Source organism: Delphinus delphis, chromosome 16 (assembly GCF_949987515.2).
Source record: "Delphinus delphis chromosome 16, mDelDel1.2, whole genome shotgun sequence".
NCBI lineage: Eukaryota > Metazoa > Chordata > Mammalia > Artiodactyla > Delphinidae > Delphinus > Delphinus delphis.
The window spans coordinates 21820734-21842005 of NC_082698.1; the positions used below are offsets into that span (position 1 = coordinate 21820734).

The 21272-nt window shown below is 42.3% G+C and overlaps 1 protein-coding gene across 4 annotated transcripts in view; it reads left to right on the forward strand.

The window, feature by feature from the left end:
• The first annotated feature begins 916 nt into the window (after positions 1 to 916).
• SORCS1 (sortilin related VPS10 domain containing receptor 1) overlaps positions 917 to 21272 on the forward strand; it is a 559183-nt gene continuing 538827 nt past the window's right edge. For 3 of the 4 annotated variants that reach the window (XM_060034102.1, XM_060034103.1, XM_060034104.1), the window contains exon 1: positions 929 to 1480. In XM_060034102.1, the coding sequence (XP_059890085.1) occupies positions 929 to 1480 (552 nt within the window). Of the gene's footprint in view, positions 1481 to 21272 lie in introns of all 4 variants that reach the window. The other variant, XM_060034105.1, reaches the window with a different exon arrangement.

A 21272-nucleotide genomic window follows, 5' to 3' on the forward strand; every position in this document is an offset into this window, starting at 1 on the left:
AATGAGTGTGCAGTCCCTTAGGGAAGCCAAGACACGCCCACAAAATGCAGTAAGATTGGGTTCAAATACAGTGAGTGCTTTATTTAGGAGGTCAAGGAAGGAATCTAAGCGTCATAATTGATGGGAAAATCCCCCAGAGCGCGCGCGCGCGCACACACACACACACACACACACACACACACACCTGCGATCTTTTAATTACATCATTCTCTGCTGATGCTGGGACACACAGACTCTTCCCAAGGTAAGGTCAAGGTGCCAACTCACTGAGACTAAGAATGGAAAGAGCAGAAGCCCATTCATCCCTATTTTCTAAACTGAAAATGACTAGGGAGGAAGAAAAAGAAAAGAAAAAAGAAACAGCTACAGAGACTGATAGAAACAAACAGGAATAGGAAGTCCCCAGCACAGTAACCACTCCGCCAGGTCCGGGCTGGCCGCCCCCACGGGAGGGGCACTCGGGCTCTGCGCGGACGCCGGCGGCCGCGGGGGCGCACAGCGCGGCGGCGAGGAGCGGGCGGCGGCGGCGCAGGCGAGCCCAGGGGGAGGGTCGGCGGCGCCTCCAGTCCCCGCAGCCAACCGCGCGCAGCGCAGCTCGGGAGCGGGACGCGGCGCTCGAAGCCCCGGCAGCGCCCGCCCTCTCTTCCGTGTTGCCTGCCCGCGCGCCAGCGCCCGCTCCGCCCGTGACTTCACTTCGGCTCCACCCCCGCGTGGCGGCGGCTCGCTCCGTCCGAACCCGCGCTCGGCACCAGCCCAGCCCGGGCAAGCGGCCGCCACCTGCCCCGAACCGCCTCTGCCCGCCCCCACCGCGGCCCAACTTGGATGGAGTTGGGGTCCTGAGCTCCTGCTCCTCGTAGCCGGCCAGCGGAGAGCCCCGCGCCGCCACCTCCGGTCCGGGACCCCCTCTCAGCTCCTCTCCGCTCCCGCAATGGGAAAAGTTGGCGCCGGCGGCGGCTCCCCAGCCGGGCTGAGCGCGCTCCTCGCCGGCGCGGGGCTCTTAGTCCTCTGCGCCCCGGGCGCCTGCGGCGGCGGCTCCTGCGGTCCCCCGCTGCACCCCAGCTCGGCCCCAGGCTGGGCTCCGACCCGAGGGGGGCTTACTCACCTGCGGCCGCGAGGCAGGGCTCCTGCCACGCCCCTGCTCGGACGCCCACTGTTTGCAGTGGCCGCCGGAGACCGAGCGCTGTCCCTGGAGCGGGCCCCGGGCACTGGGGCGTCGGTGGCGATTGCTCCACGCTCTGACCGGAGGAGACGGAGTGGAGAGGATCAAGAGAAGGCAGAACGGGGAGAGGGCACGAGAAGACGCCCCCGGGGAGTGCTAAGGGACAGAGGGCAGCAGGAGCCTGGGACTCTGGAGCGGGACCCGGACAAAGCCACTCGCTTCCGGCTGGAGGAGCTGAAACTGACCAGCACTACGTTCGCGCTGACAGGAGACTCAGCACACAACCAAGCCATGGTCCACTGGTCTGGCCACAACAGCAGCGTGAGTATAATGGGACTGAGGGCAAAGGGGTGGAAAATGGAAAGGGTTAAAGTCGGCTGTGTGATCTGATTGAGAATTTGGGGAAATGGGGTTTCTGGACTTGAAACATTGTGCAAACTAAAGTCTTCCCTGCCCGCCTCCCCAAGGATTTAATGTCACCAACTAGGAGACCACCCCTTTCCCACCAACACCGGAGTCCTCTCCAAACCTCTAACAAAGCTTTATACAGGGCAGGCAGATCCCTCTTTCCCGTTTCTTTGGTCTCCTTTGTGTAGGATGGATCCGAAGACCAGGCAAACAGAGCGGGTTAAAGTATTCTGAATGCAGAGGTGAAAGGGTTAAAATTCCAGGCAGTCTGGTGTTCCCTCAAGTGACTTTCTCTTTAACTTGCTAGACTTATGGATGAGAGCACGTAAGATCAAAAAGTCTTTATTCGTAGCCTTTTAATTTTATTTTTGTACGAAGCTCCTAACCCCCTCTTCCCGGCACGGAAGAGAAATTCAGTGGATGGTAAGGAGCCCTTAATGTATTCTGTTTCTGGGGACCAAGTGGATGCAAGTTTCAGGACGGGAACTCTCCAGCATCTTCTAACAGCACCAGCCAGTGTGTTTTGAGAGCTGGGGCTTTCCAGCCTGTGAATGAGTGGTTGTTCTCTGGCTTGATCTGTCCCAGGAAGATCAGATATATCCCTGTGACAACAACTCCGTGTTCTCCCCCATTGCCTGACCTCCTCTAGTGAAGAGCACAGATAAAGACGTAGTTCTCCCTTTATTAAGGGGGGAGAGGGATTGCTGGATTTCCAGGAGGCTGTCACTGGGGAGCGTGGGTGCAAGTCCATGAGCTGTGTCCAAGATCAGGGAAGGTTTTAGATGTTTGGAAAAGCCTGCATGTCTGGAATTTGAGGGAGCTATTCCAGTTTAAACTGCACCTGGAAACTTCAAAGAGCTGAAATAGTAAAGAAAGAGCTTTGGTGGTGATAACTGCAGGTGATTTAGAAGTATGGAAACTTCACCAGGCTGTATTGAAGCAGACAAGAAAATGAAAACCAACGATGGGTAAACTGAAAAAAAAAAAATCAAAGTTTCAGCTTCTATCAGGTTACTGAGATTGTAGTATTTGTATGCACAGTCTGTGCATCCTGGTACATTTCAAAATGTTTTCAATTGTGATGTTATTGCCAGAAACCTTCCCAGGGAAGTGCCACTTGAGTGAATTGTGCTCACTGTCAGCTTTTTTAATGAAAGTTGTGAACATTTTAAAATAAGAGGCTGTCATTATGGATTCCTTGGGTACATAGATATAAAGTGTATTAAGGCAAATTGTGATAAGTAGTATTTTGTATTGTGTCTCTGTCCTGAGAGCCTCAGCACGGTTTTCCCTACAATTCAGCCTTCATGACCAAGGCTATGGTTTTATATGGTTCTCCGGACTGGTTTAATCAAATAACTGAAGCTGAAATTCTTTTCATTCAAGTTCCGGAGACCCTTGCCCTCATTCCTTACCTTAACTGTCCTATCTTTCATATCATAACCACTGAAATTAATCCCCCAATTTGAACCTGAATCTTCTTAAACTAATCAGATAACTTTCGCACTGCTTTAGATGATTAACTCAAAGCTTCTAGCTTTAAGGGGCAATTTTAAACACATCAAACATATTAAATCTTGTATCAAGAAGTAAAGGACTTTGGACTCAAAATATTTCTGGCTTTTAATATAATTCAAGCCATAAAATATCACTCACCCATTAGACCTCTAGTTCACCTATTGAAAGATCTTGGAAAGAGCAAGAAAGGGAGAGTACATCTTTGGCAAGTTTTAAACTCCATTTAAGAAATGGTGCCAAGCACTGCCAGCCTTTTTTTTTTTTTTTTTTTTTTTAATAGTGCTTATAAACCCAGCCAGGCTTCTTAGGGTCAGGGCTTGAAGGGGTGACATGTAAGGAAGTCTGCGATAATGTAGGAAATAATCAAGGTGTTAAAAGTTGGAGCACTCAAATCGTGTAAACGAATGAGACTTCTATCCTATTAAGTCTCTCATTCTATAAGGACATAGCCTCCATCCGCACCCACTTACATACAAATTGTTGTTGTTTTTCTTCAGTGTATATGTATAAGTAGTAGAGGAAGAGAAATAGTCTTGTATCAGTATCCTCCACAAAGTAGTCCCAGATTCATAGGAGAGATAAAGTTTAAAATATATTTTGAAGGTAAGGGAGGCAGAAAGAAACTTTTCTAGACAACTTTGTGATGTGAAAAGCAGAGTGGAGACCTGAGTTCTGGTTCTGCCTATTTGTGGTTTGATCTTGGCAAGCTGATTGCCTGAGTGTGAATTTCCTCATCTCTAAAACAGGAGGGGAGGATGCCTGTCAGATTCATCACTGAGAATTACAGGCCAGGATATAGTTAAGAGAGTGTTGTGACTGGAAAGTACTGTATACCTCTTTGTAACTCTCATCTCATTGCACTTCACATTCCCCCCAGAGCAAGAAATCCACTAACCTAACACTGAGGACAGCAGTGGGTGGGAGCTCTCATTTTCTTCTCATTTAGCTGCTGTCCCCCATAAATCCACCCCCAGCCCATTCAGGGCCACTGGCAGTACACCTCCTCTGGACCTATCTCACCTTTAGCTAAAAGCCTTTGCTAAGTAGGGCTTCTGATGACAATAACACCTGCATTAAAGGTGTAAATGTATGGTAATTATAGGCTGCCTATCAAACCTGTGAAGAACTCTGGATCCTTCTCTCACCTCCTTCCCTTCTCCTTCCTGCCCCCTCCGCTGTTGGACTTGTGCAGTTGTGTAAGGATATGACTGTTTTGCCTTGTCCGTGGGTGTGATGTGATTCCTCTGTACTGCAGTCTAGCTTGATGGAAAGTGTTGATGGAGTTGGTGGAACACCTGGGGGGATCTTTTGGCATGAAAAGCGCTGGGTATGAATCATTTGTCATGAGCTTGGTATCGTAAGCAAGAACATATTGTTCCTACCCTACTCATCCACGGCATGCTGTGCCCTGATCTAAATTTATAGAGTAATTCTTAGTTTGTTAAAATATATATTTGTCTATACCTATGTACGATGGGGATGCGTTTATCCCTTATTTCCAAGGAATTTCAAAGTGCTACACTCGTTAATCCTTACAATATCCCTGTTAGGTAATAGACAGGTGTCAAGTGTTAATATCTCTTTTTCATATTTTTATGCTGGAGTCAATTTGAATATTTCAGTTCACTGTCTTGTCCCTTTCTCACTAGAAATAGTGTTACAAATTGTTAACAGAGGCTTTTACTTGACATATTTTGCTGTTATGACATCTTTAATACTGCATTTATTGTAGTGAATGACGATCTGGTTGGTTTTCATGTAATTCTTTGCCTTTTGTTATTCTGGGACTTGACATTTACCATCCACCCTTAGTGAGTAAACTGAGTCCCAGTGAGTCAGGTTTTTGAGTAGATGTCTTACATTCATCGTTTCACTTAATTTTCACAAAAATGTTATGAGTAGTTATTATTATCCCCATTATATTAATGAGGAAACTGAGGCTCCAGAAGGCTAAATGACTTGCCAAGAAGATATAACGGTTCAGTGGCAAAGCAGAGGCTGGCACCCAGGGTGATCTGACTTCAAAACCCCACAGAAGGGCTTGTCTTAGAGACTTTAAGGTAGGACAGAAAAACTCAGACCTTTGGGGATCTGTATTTTAAATAATCCTGTTTCGGGTAGATTTCAGATGGTGGTGAAGGAAGACATAGTCTTAGCTGGAAGCTCTATCTCTTTGTAGAAAAGCAAGGACTATATAACATGTGCCTGTCACATTGCACCCTTTACCTTAAAGTAGTGATTTGGCTGTTCTCTTATCCACCCACATCTTCATCTTTACTGAGACATGGAATCTGTACCTGATGATTCATTGAGCACGAGGTAATGTGCCATCATTCAGCTTTCAGATCTGGCGTTCTTCAGGCATAGACTCCTCTTCTAAGTTAATTACAAATATGATTTTATAAAGAGTTGCCTATGAACACTTGATTTGGCTATACATTTTGACATAAGTTTTTTTACCTTTTTTTCCAAAGTAAACTGATGAAGGATTTTAGATTTCTCTAGCAAGCCACATAATACCTTCTCCGATCAGTGTTTTATGCTATTAATGGGTGTTAACATGGTATGACATGGAAGGCAGTGGGTTTGGAAGCAGATTTGAGTTTGAATGTTAGCTCTCCTGCTTCCCAGAATTTTGCTTTGAGCAAGACACTTAAATTCTTTGAGTTTCTGTTTTCTCAACTAAAATATGGGGAGGGCACGTCTTTTTCTGTTTTTTTTTTTTTTTTTTCCCCCAGAAGATTTGACATCACATATACAAACTGGCTGGTACATAGTAAGTGCTCAATAAATGCTACTTCTTATTTTTGTAGAAGAAGTACTTCTCTACTGGGTTTTTAAGACTCCTGGGTTATAGTCCTGGCTGTACACAAAAATTAGATATGTAGTGACAGCCTGTAAAAATTCTGTGGCCTCAATTTTATCCTCTGTAAAATGACACAAATAGGCCAGAGCATCAGTGAAATCCCTTACAGGTTGAAATTCATTAAAAATTTTTGTCAACCTGTAGGTATTGTGCACCTACTACATCTAAATAAAGTCCACTGGGAGTGTTCAGGATGCAGAAATGACACAATGACCTATACCCTTGACCTGTAAGTGAGCAAGCCTTTCATTTCACAAGATTCTTCCTCTTTCCATGGTTTATATGCACATCTGTTAATAGGAAATTAAGGCATTTGAGACCCAAGCAGGCATTCATTTCAATGTAGAGTTGCAGCAAAATATAGTTTATTAGGTTTATTGTATCATATCTTCAGGTTAAGGCACTTGGTATCTTTGAACAAAAAAAGTGCTTAATGTGAAATTGGAAAGTAAAGATCTCTTAAGATATTTTAATGGGATTTTCTAGACTCATCAGCGTTGACTCTGGGAACTATGTCCACATCCTTTTTTTTTTTTTTTTTTTTTTTGCGGTACGCGGGCCTCTCAGTGTTGTGGCCTCCCCCGTTGCGGAGCACAGGCTCCGGACGCTCAGACTCAGCGGCCATGGCTCACGGGCCCAGCCACTCTGCGGCATGTGGGATCTTCCCAGACCGGTGCACGAACCCGCGTCCCCTGCATCAGCAGGCGGACTCTCAACCACTGTGCCACCAGGGAAGCCCCTGTCCACATCCTTTTAAAGAAGGACTCCAGAAACTCATAAACTAGGGTAGAGAAGCTGGTGCAATTGTCTAATTTATTTAAGAGAATAATAATTGCTCACATTTAAGGTGAGATTGTCATATGGCAGCATTATGCTAAGAAGCTTACACAGATTATCATATTTACTTTTAATTCTATGAATGGGTATTGAGTCCTAATATTTGTCAGGCATTGATAGTAGGGACATATGTGGAGTGATGTGCAAAGATGAAAAGAAATGATACGTGCCCTCAGAGAGCTTTCAGTCTGCTGCCCAAACAATGCTCTGAAGAGGTAGCAGAAGGTAAGTGTCCTCTGAGGGTGTCACATGCTATAGGAGTTCAGAGGAGGGATGGGCAGGCATCTTCTGGCTGGGGTGGTCTCCAAACTTCATTGCAAAGCAGGTGTTTCAACTGAACCTTGAAATGTAGAGAAATTTTTAATTAAAAGATGGAGATTATTACAAGGATATTTTGAGCTGAGTGGATGGTGTGAGTAAAGGTCGAGCGTAGAGATGTAAAGCTTCCTATCTATATCAAGGAAGTTAACTACATTAAATGTAAACTATGTTTAACTAAGGTCTTAACCTTAGAAATAGTTTTTAAAATATGATTTAAGCAAAAACATATACACACCCATCTCCTAGTGAGCTTGGCTGTATTCCAGGCCCCCAAAGAAACTAAAAACCTCTATGGTCACTTGAAGGCATAACTGCCCTTATTTGCACATTAAATTTCAGCTGGAGTCATCATTGTTTCATTTTTACCTTGACATTTTTCACACGCAGTTTTCACAGACGGACTTTCTTTTGTTTAACTTCTTGATTAGAAATATCAGTAGCTGGGCTGCCCGGAGGGTAGATTAATTTGGCTCCCTGACAACTTCTGTTAACTAAACGTATGTAATATGTTTGTCCTGTCTTTATGTATGTCTCAGTTACTGTCCTTTATCTCTGGCCGGAAAGGGTGGAGAATACATCTGTGTGTCCTAGAGGGGAAACTAGCCAGTGTCCCTACAGTGGCCAACAGGGTGGCAGAGAAGAGGCGTGGTCAACGTGATGTGGAACCAGGCTCCAGGAAAGGGCAGTGGTTACTCCTGAGGAGTGCACCTCCTTCTCCCTTGGGATGGATGGAACAATCAGATGGTTGGCAAGAAACAAAGCTGGACTCTTACTGTGCGCAGTTTATAAGGAAGACGAGAGCCTATTCTAAAATGTAGGTAGGGGGATAAAAAGGACGTGAATGCTCTGCAGGAAATCCTACAGGAAATTTTACACGTGTATAAAAGATATTGTGTCTATTTCTATAGCACTCCTGAATGTCCTTATACCACTTTAGATCGGTTATAGCCCTTTTCTTTTGCAAAATGCTTCAGTTTTCAAAGATGGGAACATCACTTCCATGACTTCAGTTTTATTTTCACCACCGTCCTAGGAGATAGGAAAGACAGATATCATCCGCGTTTCTCAAAGAGGGAAAGCAGGGCGTTGGTATTAAGCAAGTCCGTTAGTGGAAGGACAGGGTCAAACACGTTTTGTCATACTGTATGACTGATTCTCGGTTTGGAACACCGCTGGCTTTCCACAGCCAGGAGATGGGACGCAGCTGCATCCTAGCCTCACAGTTTGCCTCAAGCCTATGCACCTGTGTGTCCATAATGGTTGCCATTGAGGGATGAAGTATGGAGGTTGGCCATGGAGCTCCTGAGTTCCAGGCTCAGCTATTCAAGTTATTTATCCTGGGCTTCAGAGCAAGGACAAAAGTCATGTACTTGGCATTGTTTAAATCCTTAAAAAGGGACCCTGAGGAGAGGAGATGGGACTTTTCACAGGTGAGGGGTCTCCGGCAGTAAATAACCCATCTGTCATGTATGTTCCACTGCTAATGGTCTTTGGAGATGAGATTGCTTATCACTGGGCTTATTGCAGCAGGGGGTTGGGGAGAAGAGGGGGAGAGTCACGTCCTCCCCTCTTCAATTGTCTTATGCCTATGAAATCTAGTTGAAAATAATATTAAGTATGGTCTTCGTCAAAGGAAAGTAGAGCTTCAACTTTGGGGAGCAGCATTAGTCAAACTGAAGGAGTGCCTTGTTGACGCTAATGGATTTTATTTGCTCAAGGATTATAATAGCGATCCCAGCTGTTGCCTTCTCTACTTCCTCTAACTTTTGGGTGCGGGGTGGGATAGGTGGGGGAAGGGAGCAAAGGAGAGTTTGCACACTAGGGATAGCTCTCTGCAGCCAGATGAGCTACATTGATTATAAGAGAAATCGCTCTTAATGATAATAATATAAATAGCCATCAATTTAGTGACCAGATTCCCTGGAAGTACATTCTAGGGCATCACCACATTATTCACTTCATCCTCACACCACCCTTACAAACTAGATGTCATTATCCTCATTCGAAAGCCGAGGAAGTCAAGGCTTAAAGATCTTGCAAAGGAAACCATAAACAAGACCAAAAGACAACCCTCAGAATGGGAGAAAATACTTGCAAATGAAGCAACTGACAAAGGATTAATCTCCAAAATTTATAAGCAGCTCATGCAGCTCAATAACAAAAAAAACAAACAACCCAATCCAAAAATGGGCAGAAGACCTAAATAGACATTTCTCCAAAGAAGATATACAGATTGCCAACAAACACATGGAAGGATGCTCAACATCACTAATCATTAGAGAAATGCAAATCAAAACTGCAATGAGATATCATCTCACACCGGTCAGAATGGCCATCATCAAAAAATCTAGAAACAATAAATGCTGGAGAGGGTGTGGAGAAAAGGGAACACTCTTGCACTGCTGGTGGGAATGTGAATTGGTACAGCCACTATGGAGAACAGCATAGAGGTTCCTTAAAAAACTACAAATAGAACTACTATATGACCCAGCAATTCCACTACTGGGCATATACCCTGAGAAAACCATAATTCAAAAAGAGTCATATACCAAAATGTTCATTGCAGCTCTATTTACAATAGCCTGGAGATGGAAACAACCTAAGTGTCCATCATCGGATGAATGGATAAAGAAGATGTGGCACATATATACAATGGAATATTACTCAGCCATAAAAAGAAACAAAATTGAGCTATTTGTAATGAGGTGGATGGACCTAGAGTCTGTCATACAGAGTGAAGTAAGTCAGAAAGAGAAAGACAAATACCGTATGCTAACACATATATATGGAATCTAAAAAAAAAAATTGTTCTGAAAATCCTAGGGGCAGGACACAACTAAAGATGCAGACGTAGAGAATGGACTTGAGGACATGGGGAGGGGGAAGGGTAAGCTGGCACAAAGTGAGAGAGTGGCATGGACATATATACACTACCAAACGTAAAATAGATAGCTAGTGGGAAGCAGCCGCATCGCACGGGGAGATCAGCTCAGCTCAGTGCTTTGTGGCCACCTAGAGGGGTGGGATAGGGAAGGTGGGAGGGAGGGAGACGCAAGAGGGAAGAGACATGGGAACATATTTATATGTATAACTGATTCACTTTGTTTTAAAGCAGAAACTAACACACCATTGTAAAGCAATTATACTCCAATAAAGATGTAAAAAAAAAACCAAAAAAACAAAGATCTTGCCTGAGGTCACCGAGCTCGAAGGTGGTGGGGGCAGACATAGAATTTGATTTTTCCCCTTTCTGGGTCCAGAGCTTTTTCTATTTGATCATGCTCTCCCTTCGTCGGCGTTTATCTCTGAATTTCTTTAGAGAGAACTTGACAAGTCAGTGCGCAGGGGTGGTGGGAGAACTCTTGGCAAGAGCACCCCATCTCGGGGCGCTCCCTTTCACAACACCCCCATCTCAGGTCCCTGACCTGATACACTTTACGAGGTAATAAGCTGCTATGTGATGGAGCTTGATCAAAGCCCTCACCTCCCCCGTCCTCTCCCCAAGAGTGGATCATCTAGGGTTATGAGTGTGTGTCATCTTGTTATCCTGGGAGGATGTGTAGGATGTGCCGATTGGTTTCTCCCTGCTGGCTAATGACCCTAGAATGACAGTGTGGACAACTTGTTCACTCTGTAAAGGAGGTACTAATAAGAATCATGTTATCAGGCAACTTATCATGTTGTGCCCCGAAGCCAAAGGATTGATGCCTCTAGTGGTCTTCCTCTAATCAGAGTTGCAGGGGCTATTGAGACACAAAACTGTGGGCCGTGGATCCAGGGCCTATGGAGGGAGGTTAAAAGTAAAAGGTCTTTCCCTATCTCAATACTTCCCAAAGTGCACTCTTGATTAGAATCATTAAAGGGGAAAAAAAGCTCTTTTAGGCATGGTTGTGACCCTGCTTAGAAACCTGTCTGCAGCACTCTTTACCCTGCCTTGCATTTTTCTGAGTTGGTGGAGGAATTCTTACCTGAGCAGGTGTGGACTCTCTCCTTGGGCACTTAGGGCAGCGTTTCCCAGAGTTTGTCATCATGGAACCTGCTTTTGAATCTGCTGATGGGGAGTGGGAATCTTTATGTTTTTCAAACTCCCTTAGGAACACTAAAGGTTGAAAATAATTTTCCTAAAATCTATGTGTGAGTTTTGGGGTCCCTGAACCCCTTCCATTGTCTGTACAATCTTATGTCAATATGCTTTACTTTTCCCCAAGGAGAGCTGAAGCCCAAAGCTTTTATCAGCTTCTCAATGAAAATTATGACCCCAATGGTGACGACCCGGTAGAAGGTTCTCTAAGAGAAGGAGAGATGATTACATGGCACAGCACTGGTGCCCCAGGCAGAGGAAGATGGTACCTTTCTGCAAGATGGTGCTGTTTCTACACTGAATATATTCTATGCAGTTATCTTTCCTGGATGTCCATATGACCATGGGCAGAACAAGTGGCTAAAAGAGTACATTATTTTAAATATAACATAATGTTTAGTGATTGGTTTGAATTCCCACTCCTAGGTATGCTAACTTGAGCAATAAGCTTTGTAATTCTGTACCTTAGTTGCCTCATCTGCTTAATGGAAATAATAGTGGTATACTTTCTATATGGTTTCTTGATGGTTGAAAGAGACAATAGATATAAAAACGCTGGAAGTGGCATCTGCCATAGAGTAAGCAATCAGTAAACATTAGCTATTATTATTACTGTGTTAGTACTAGTACTAATAGTACTAGTGTTAGTACTAGTACTAATAATGCTCGAGTATGATGTACTAAAAGATGTTTGTAGTATGTTGCTCATTGCTTCTGTTTCTGTATTTATGTTTTTTCATTCCAGTTCCATTTTCTTATAAGGAGGCCAGGACTCTCTTCTGCTCTTTTTTTGGGCGTGCCTTTCAGCATCTCCAGCTATTTGCACATGATGGTTGTAATAGGGTTCTGGACCCAATTTCCAGTGTGTGGGTTGGGGGCTGATAGGTTCCACAGCGACAATCAATTCTCTGACACCAGCTGGGTGTCCAACAATTTAACTCAATTCTGACACTGTCTACACAGAGGTCACATCAGATTTCACAGGTTAAGGACTCAGTCCCACAAGACTGTCCCCCCCACCTCCCATTTCCAAGGCCAGCCCCAAGTCCAGGTTATCACCTGTGCTTCTGAGCGACAGGCTATAGATTGGAAGGTTCAACGACTCCCTTCTTGGGTTTGATTAATTGGCTAGAGTTGCTGGCTCACAGAACTCAGAGAAACGTTTCACCTACTAGATTACCAGTTTATTTTTAAGGATGTAACTCAGAGACAGCAGATGGAAGAGATGCCTAGGGCAAGGTATGGAGAAAGAGCGTGGAGCCTCCCTTTGCTCTCTGAGTGCACCATTCTTCCTGAATCTCCACCTGTTCACCAACCTGGAAGCTCTTGGAACCCTGTCTTTTTGGGTTTTTATGGAGGTTTCATTACATCAGCACAGTTGAATAAATCATTGGCCGTTGGCCGTTGATTCAAACTCCAGCACCTATCGCCTCCCCAGAGGCCAAGGGGGCTGGACTCAAAGTTTTAACCCTCTGATCACATGGTTGGTGTTTTGGCAACTGGCCCACATCCTTAACTGTGCTCCGAAGTCAGGTAATTAAACTCTCATCACAGGAAAACCCAGGGGTTTGAGGGGCTCTGTGCCAGAAATGGGCACTAAGACAAAACGTATATTTCTTATTATAAATCACAATATCACAACTAGCTTACTAAATATTCTGCCGTTTTATTTGCTGTATCCTTGGGGAAAACTGGCTTTCATGTAAAATAAATGACCCATGACCTTCCATATGAGTGTTGTAGAATATTCAGCCATTAAAAGATTGCTTATATGTTTTTATATATATATAAATTATATTTATATTTATAAATTATTTACATTTATAAATATATCTATATATATTTATTTTGGGAAAGCTTCCACAAAATACCAGAAAGAGGAAATAAAATAATACATAAATAATAAAATATAAAATAGTACAGATGTAAGCCCCACAAAGTAAGGATTTCTTTTTTTTTTTTTTTAACTGGGTTGTTGCCTTGTATATCCCAAGTCCCTAGACTTAGAAGTGGCTCAATATATGTATATATATTTTGGGAATTTTTGAATTTTATTTTTTTATACAGCAGGTTCTTATTAGTTATCCATTTTATACATATTAGTGTCTACATGTCAATCCCAATCTCCCAGTTCAGTGCCCCCCCGCACCCCCCCAAACTTTACCCCCTTGGTGTCCATACGTTTGTTCTCTACATCTGTGTCTCAATTTCTGCCCTGCAAACTGGTTCATCTCTACCATTTTTCTAGGTTCCACATATGCGTTAATATACGATATTTGTTTTTCTCTTTCTGACTTACTTCACTCTGTATGACAGTGTCTAGATCCATCCGCATCTCTACAAGTGACCCAATTTTGTTCCTTTTTATGGCTGAGTAATATTCCATTGTATATATTTACCACATCTTCTTTATCCATTCGTCTGTAGATGGGCATTTAGGTTGCTTCCATGACCTGGCTATTGTAAATAGTGCTGCAATGAACATTGGGGTACATGTGTCTTTTAGAATTATGGTTTTCTCTGGGTATATGCCCAGTAGTGGGATTGCTGGGTCATATGGTAATTCTACTTTTAGTTTTTTAAGGAACCTCCGTACTCTTCTCCATAGTGGCTGTATCAATTTACATTCCCACCAACAGTGCAAGAGGGTTCCCTTTCTTCCACACCCTCTCCAGCATTTGTTGTTTGTAGATTTTCTGATGACGCCCATTCTAACTGGTGTGAGGTGATACCTCATTGTAGTTTTGATTTGCATTTCTCTAATAATTAGTGATGTTGAGTAGCTTTTCATGTGCTTCTTGGCCCCGTATGTCTTCTTTGGAGAAATGTCTATTTAGGTCTTCTGCCCATTTTTGGATTGGGTTGTTTGCTTTTTTAATATTGAGCTGCATGGACTGTTTATATATTTTGGAGATTAATCCTTTGCCTGTTGATTCGTTTGCAAATATCTTCTCCCATTCTGAGGGTTGTCTTTTCATCTTGTTTGTAGTTTCCTTTGCTTTGCAAAAGCCTTTAAGTTTCATTAGGTCCCATTTGTTTATTTCTGTTTTTATTTCCATTACTCTAGCAGTCCCTCAAGACTGCTTTGGCTATTAGGGGTCTTTTGTGTCTCCATACAAATTGTAAGATTTTTTGTTCTAGTTCTGTAAAAAATGTAACTGGTAATTTGATAGGGATTGCATTGAATCTGTAGATTGCTTTGGGTAGTATAGTCATTTTCACAATATTGATTCTTCCAATCCAAGAACACAGTATATACCTCTCCATCTGTTTGTGTCATCTTTAATTTCTTTCATCAGCGTCTTATAGTTTTCTGAGTACAGGTCTTTTACCTCCTTAGGTAGGTTTATTCCTGGTATTTTATTCTTTTTGTTGCAATGGTGAATGGGATTGTTTCCTTAATTTCTCTTTCTGATCTTTCATTGTTAGTGTATAGGAATGCAAGAGATTTCTGTGCATTAATTTTGTATCCTGCAACTTTACCAGATTCATTGAGTAGCTCTAGTAGTTTTCTGGTAGCATCTTTAGGATTCTCTATGTATAGTATCATGTCATCTGCAGTGACAACTTTACTTCTTCTTTTCTGATTTGGATTCCTTTTATTTCTTATTCTTCTTTGATTGCCCTGGCTAGGACTTCCAAAACTCTGTGGAATAATAGTGGTGAGAGTGGATATCCTTGTCTTATTCCTGATCTTAGAGGAAATGCTTTCAGTTTTTCAACATTGAGAATGATGTTTGCTGTGGGTTTGTTGTATATGGACTTTATTATGTTGAGGTAGGTTCCCTCTATGTCCACTTTCGGTGTTGAATTTTGTTGAAAGCTTTTGCTGCATCTATTGAGATGATCACATAGATTTTATTCTTCAATTTGTTAATATGGTGTATCACATTGATTGATTTGCATATATTGAAGAATCCTTGCATCCCTGAGATAAATCCCACTTGATCATGGTGTATGATCCTTATACTGTGTTGTTGGATTCTGTTTGCTAGTATTTTGTTGAGGATTTTTGCATCTATATTCATCAGTGTTATTGGTCTGTAGTTTTCTTTTTTTGTAGTATCTTTGTCTGGTTTTGGTATCAGGGTGATGGTGGCCTCATAGAATGAGTTTGGGAGTGTTCTTTCCACTGCAATTTTTTGGAAGAGTTTGAGGAAGATGGGTGTTAGCTCTTCTCTAAATGTTTGATAGAATTCACCTGTGAAGCCATGTGGTCCTGGACTTTTGTTTGTAGGAAGATTTTTAATCACAGTTTCAATTTCATTAGCTGTGATTGGCATGTTCATATTTTCTATTTCTTCTTGGTTCAGTCTTGGAAGTTTGTACCTTTCTAAGAATTTGTCCATTTATTCCAGGCTGTCCATTTTATTGGCATAGAGTTGCTTGTAGTATTCTCTTATGACTCTTTATATTTCTGTTGTGTCCGTTGTAAGTTCTCCTTTTTCATTTCTAATTTTATTGATTTGAGTCTTCTCCCTCTTTTTCTTGATGAGTCTGGCTAAAGTTTTATCAATTTTGTTTATCTTCTCAAAGAACCAGCTTTTAGTTTTATAGACCTTTACTATTGTTTTCTTTGTTTCTATTTCATTTATTTCTGCTCTGATCTTTATGATTTCTTTCCTTCTACTAACTATGGGTTTTGTTTGTTATTCTTTCTAAATTCCTTTAGGTGTATGGTTAGATTGTTTATTTGAGATTTTTCTTGTTTCTTGAGGTAGGATTGTATTGCTATAAAATTCCCTCTTAGAACTGCTTTTGCTGAACCCCATAGATTTTGGATCGTTGTGTTTTCATTGTCATTTTTCTCTAGTATTTTTTGATTTCCCCTTTGATTTCTTCAGTGATCTCTTGGTTATTTAGTAGCGTATTGTTTAGCCTCCATGTGTTTGTGTTTTTGCTTTTTTTTCCCTGTAATTGATTTCTAATCTCATAGCGTCGTGGTTGGAAAAGATGCTTGATATGATTTCAATTTTCTTAAATTTACCAAGGCTTGATTTGTGACCCAAGATGTGATCTATCCTGGAGAATGTTCTGTGCGCACTTGAGAAGAAAGTGTAATCTGCTGTTTTTGGATGGAATGTCCTATAAATATCAATTAAATCTATCTGGTCTATTGTGTCATTTAAAGCTTCTGTTTCTGTATTAATTTTCTGTCTGGATGATCTGTCCATTGGTGTAAGTGAGGTGTTAAAGTCCCCCATTATTATTGTTTTACTGTCGATTTCTTCTCTTATAGTTATTAGCAGTTGCCTTATGTATTGAGGTGCTCCTCAGATAGATGCATATCTATTTAGAATTGTTATATCTTCTTCTTGGATTGATCCCTTGATCATTATGTAGTGTCCTTCCTTGTCTCTTGTAACATTCTTTATCTTAAAGTCTATTTTATCTGATATGAGTATTGCTACTCCAGCTTTCTTTTGATTTCCATGTGTATGGAATATCTTTTTCCATCCCCTCACTTTCAGTCTGTATGTGTCCCTAGGTCTGAAGTGTGTTTCTTGTAGACAGCATATATATGGGTCTTGTTTTCATATCCATTCAGTGAACCTGTGTCTTTTGGTTGGAGCATTTAATCCATTCACACTTAAGGTAATTATTGGTATGTTTGTTCCTATTACCACTTTCTTAATTATTATGGGTTTGTTTTTGTAGGTCCTTTTCTTCTCTTGTGTTTCCCACTTAGAGAAGTTTCTGTAGCATTTGTTGTAGAGCTGGTTTGGTGGTGCTGAATTCTCTTAGCTTTTGCTTGTCTGTAAAGCTTTTGATTTCTCTGTCAAATTTGAATGAGATCCTTGCCGGATAGAATAACCTTGGTTGTAGGTTCTTCCCTTTCATCACTTTAAATATATCGTGCCACTTCCTCTGGCTTGTAGAGTTTCTGCTGAGAAATCAGCTGTTAACCTTATGGGAGTTCCCTTGTACGTTATTTGTCGTTTTTCCCTTGTTGCTTTTAATAATTTTTCTTTGTCTTTAATTTTTGTCAGTTTGATTACTACATGCCTCGGCGTGTTTCTCTTTGGGTTTATCCTCCCTGTGCTTGGGTTTATCCTGCCTTTGCTTCCTGGACTTGGGTGGCTATTTCCTTTCCCATATTAGGGAAGTTTTTGACTACAATCTCTTCAAATATTTTCTCAGGTCCTTTCTCTCTTTCTTCTCTTTTTGGGACCCCTATAATGCGAATGTTGTTGAATTTAATATTGTCCCAGAAGTCTCTTAGGCTGTCTTCATTTCTTTTCATTCTTTTTTCTTTATTCTCTTCTGTGGCAGTGAATTCCATCATTCTGTCTTCCAGGTCACTTATCTGTTCTTCTGCCTCAGTAATTCTGCTATTGATTCCTTCTAGTGTATTTTTCATTTCAGTTATTGTATTGTTCAACTCTGTTTGTTTGTTCTTCTAGGTCTTTGTTAAACATTTCTTGCATCTTCTTGATATTTGCCTCCATTCTTTTTCCTAGGTGCTGGATCATCTTCACTATCATTATTTTGAATTATTTTTCAGATCTCTACTCATGTAGTTGTTTTTCTACTCTCTACTTCATGTAGTTGTTTTTCTGGGGTTTAATCTTGTTCCTTCATCTGATAGAATGTCCTCTGCCTTTTCATTTTGTCTGTCTTTCTGTGAATGTGGTTTTCCACAGGCTGCAGACTTGTAGTCCTTCTTGCTTCTGCTGTCTGCCCTCTAGTGGATGAAGCTATATAAGAGGCTTGCGCAAGCTTCTTGATGGGAGGGACTGGTGGTGGGTAGAGCTGGGTGTTGCTCTGCTGGGCAGAGCTCAGTAAAACTTTAATCTGCTTGACTGCTGATGGGTGGGGTTGGGTTCCCTCCCTGTTGGTTGTTTGGCCTGAGGTGACCCAACACTGGAGCCTACCCGGCTCTTTGGTGGGGCTAATGGCAGACTCTGGGAGGGCTCACACCACGGAGTACTTCCCAGAACTTTTGCTGCCAGTGACCTTGTCCCCCCGGTGAGCCACAGCCACCCCCCACCTCTGCAGGAGACCCTCCAACACTAGCAGGTAGGTCTGGTTCAGTCTCCTATGGCATCACTGCTCCTTCCCCGGGTCCCGATGCGCACACTACTTTGTGTGTGCCCTCCAAGTGTAGAGTCTCTGTTTCCCCTAGTCCTGTCAAAATCTTGCAGTCAAATCCCTCTAGCTTCAAAGTCTGATTCTCTAGGAATTCCTCCTCCCATTGCCAGACCCCCAGGCTGGGAAGCCTGACGTGGGGCTCAGAGCCTTCACTCCAGTGGGTGGACTTCTGTGGTATAAGTGTTCTCCAGTTTGTGAGTCACCCACCCAGCAGTTATGGGATTTGATTTTATTGTGATTGCGCCCCTCCCAATGTCTCACTGTGGCTTCTCCTTTGTCTTTGGATGTGGGCTGTCTTTTTTGGTGAGTTCCAGTGTCTTCCTGTTGACGATTGTTCAGCAGTTAGTTGTGATTCCAGTGCTCTCACAAGAGGGAGTCTAAATGGCTTCTTAAGTTTACTTCTACCTTTGAAATTCTCTCAGTTTGTCCATAGTTTTGGTGTTGTTGTTTTTCCATAAGTGTGCATTGCTTGATTTATTTTTTAAAGTTATTTGAAAAGTGGGGGGGGGGGGAAGAAACAAACAAAACGGGAGAGAGTAAGCAAGTTTGTGAACTTGGACACATTAGAATTGCATTCCAGACAACTGAACTTGACAAAGAGCCCAAGTTTAAGTTTCCTGACTTGCTTTCAGTCCCTATTATTGGGAAGGAGCCGGTGCCCAGGGTTTTTGTGAAGCGGCAAGATCACTCTGCATCTCTCTTCCTTCTTTTTGTGGTGTGCAGCAGCAGGGGCTTCCAGGCCTTTTGTTTATTGTCCTCTTTGTTGATTACAGAGAGAGAGATCTGGAGGTAAATTCACCCACCTGACTACACCTGCTGAAAACTCTAGTAGCTTCCAGTCCCCGATAAAGAAGCATGCATTTTAATTTAAATCTCAGTCTCTTTCTTGATCTTGGACTCCATCTCTCCATCATATATGTGTATTTAAGTGAATACATCATAGATGTGGGCATCCCAGGCATCTCTGTACATTCAGAGCAACTTAACGCACTGATGTCTTTAAGTATCTGCTCTTAAAAGTGAAATACTAAATTTTGTTATATGTCCACAGTGAGGATGTTTACTGACTGTGAGAGCTGAATGGAAGATGATCTCCAGAATGAGGAGAGAGATAAAGAAACCAAGAGGAAGAGACTGAGAGACAATGGAAGCCAAGAGATGGAAAAAGAGAATGAATAAGGGGAGAAGAAGAGAGAGAGTATAGGATCATGACAGAGGCAGAGAGAGACAGAGAGCAATTCAGAGACAGGAGAAGTGGACTAAGAAAGAGGAGGATAAAGAGAAGGCGAGGGGCAATGAGCCAGTGATACTGTGGACTGGGAAGGGCAGATGGAGAGACAAAGGCAGCCTTGTAACAAACACGTGGAGACAGAGTAAGTCACAGAAAGAGAGTTTGAGAGGAAAACAAGAAAGGAAAAGTGTCAGTGAGTAGAGAGAACTTGTTATCAATTCATAAAATGTGCAGAGTAGAGCAAATTTCTACTTAGTCTGACCGTATTCTTTCCACTGTAGCAACAGCACATCTCTGGCCTTTGGCCCTGGGGGGTTTCACATCCAGCCAGTCTTGTTGCTGGCATCAGCCAGTCTTGCATGTGGGACAGCTCTGAGAGCCATATATGTTGGTGAGCTGGGTGTAGGGTGGAAGGGGTGCATGCAGTATTTATGCATTTTAAAGAATCCCTTAAATCCCTTCGGGAAGTAGGATTGATGGTCTGGAAGGTGGAAGGGCAACTTTTAACATTTCCTTTTATACTAGTCCATGCTATTTTGAATTTTTAATGGGAATGCATTTCTTTAATAATAAAAATCCTAAGATGTTTTAAGTGGCTGTTGAGTCAGCACAGTGCTGAGTGCTGGGAATACGAAGATAAATAACACCTGATCTTTACCCTTGACGGTGCATATTCTGGTGGAAATAGACAGACACATAAACAGATAAATAGCAATTTAGTGTGATAAACACATAATAGCTGTAACAGAGTTTTGTGCAAAGTGCTATGGGAGCAAAGATGAGTGGGGGACAACTAATTTTTTTTTTTTTTTTTTTCCTGAGAGTAGGAGGCAAGGCTTTAAAGGGAAGTGACATTTAAGACAGGTCTTTATACAAGGTTAGGAGTTTTGCAGACAGGATAGGGTTGGGCAGGAGGAAAGGCCACTCCTGCCCATTTTAAACTCCCCAGATCTTGGGTCAACAAGTGGTGACTGAAATGGTACTTTCTTTCTTCATCATCTCAGTGTCCAAGATATTTGGAATCAAGGCTCATAGTGTGTTTAAATATCAGATTAGACTCCCCAGTTTAAAATGTCCTGTTAAGTACTTGGCCTCAAACTGGCCAAAAAATCTGATTTTTCCAAAGGGAAAAGTTGTTCCCTTGAATCTTTACACACCCATGTGTGCTTGCACATGCATGCACCCAGATGCACAAACAATTTTAAAGTATTTCTATCTTCTCTATCCACAGTAGAATTTGATTAACTAAGCAATCATGGGATTTTTGTTGGCCATTCTGTATGTTTTAAAGAGTTAAAAGTGGGTGTTTATATCATTTTCTTGATCATGCTTCCCTAGTCAATATGGGAAACTGGGTGCATTAGGATGAGTTGGATTGTCACCACTTAGGATTGGAGTATGATTATTCAAGGCAGTAAGAGAATGCACTAGAGTCCACATCAGTGTTACCCAGACTTAAGTGGTTATGCCTTACAAGTAGAAGACAAAGCATACATAAAGTAAATACATAGGAAATTACCAAAGAATAAATTTGGCTTTTAACTGGTTGTCCCCTTTACCTCCTTCTTGTCTACAAAGAAGAAAAAAGATAAAGAAAAAAGAACAGAAGGGGGTAGCTGGTGAGGAAAGGCATGGCCAGAGTTAGGGGGAGCATGTGCACTTAGAACCCACTCACCAGCTCATGAGTGGGTGAAAAGATACTTCCCTGGCCTTTGAGTTCTTCCCTTTCCATCCTTATAACTTTCAAACAGACTGTGGC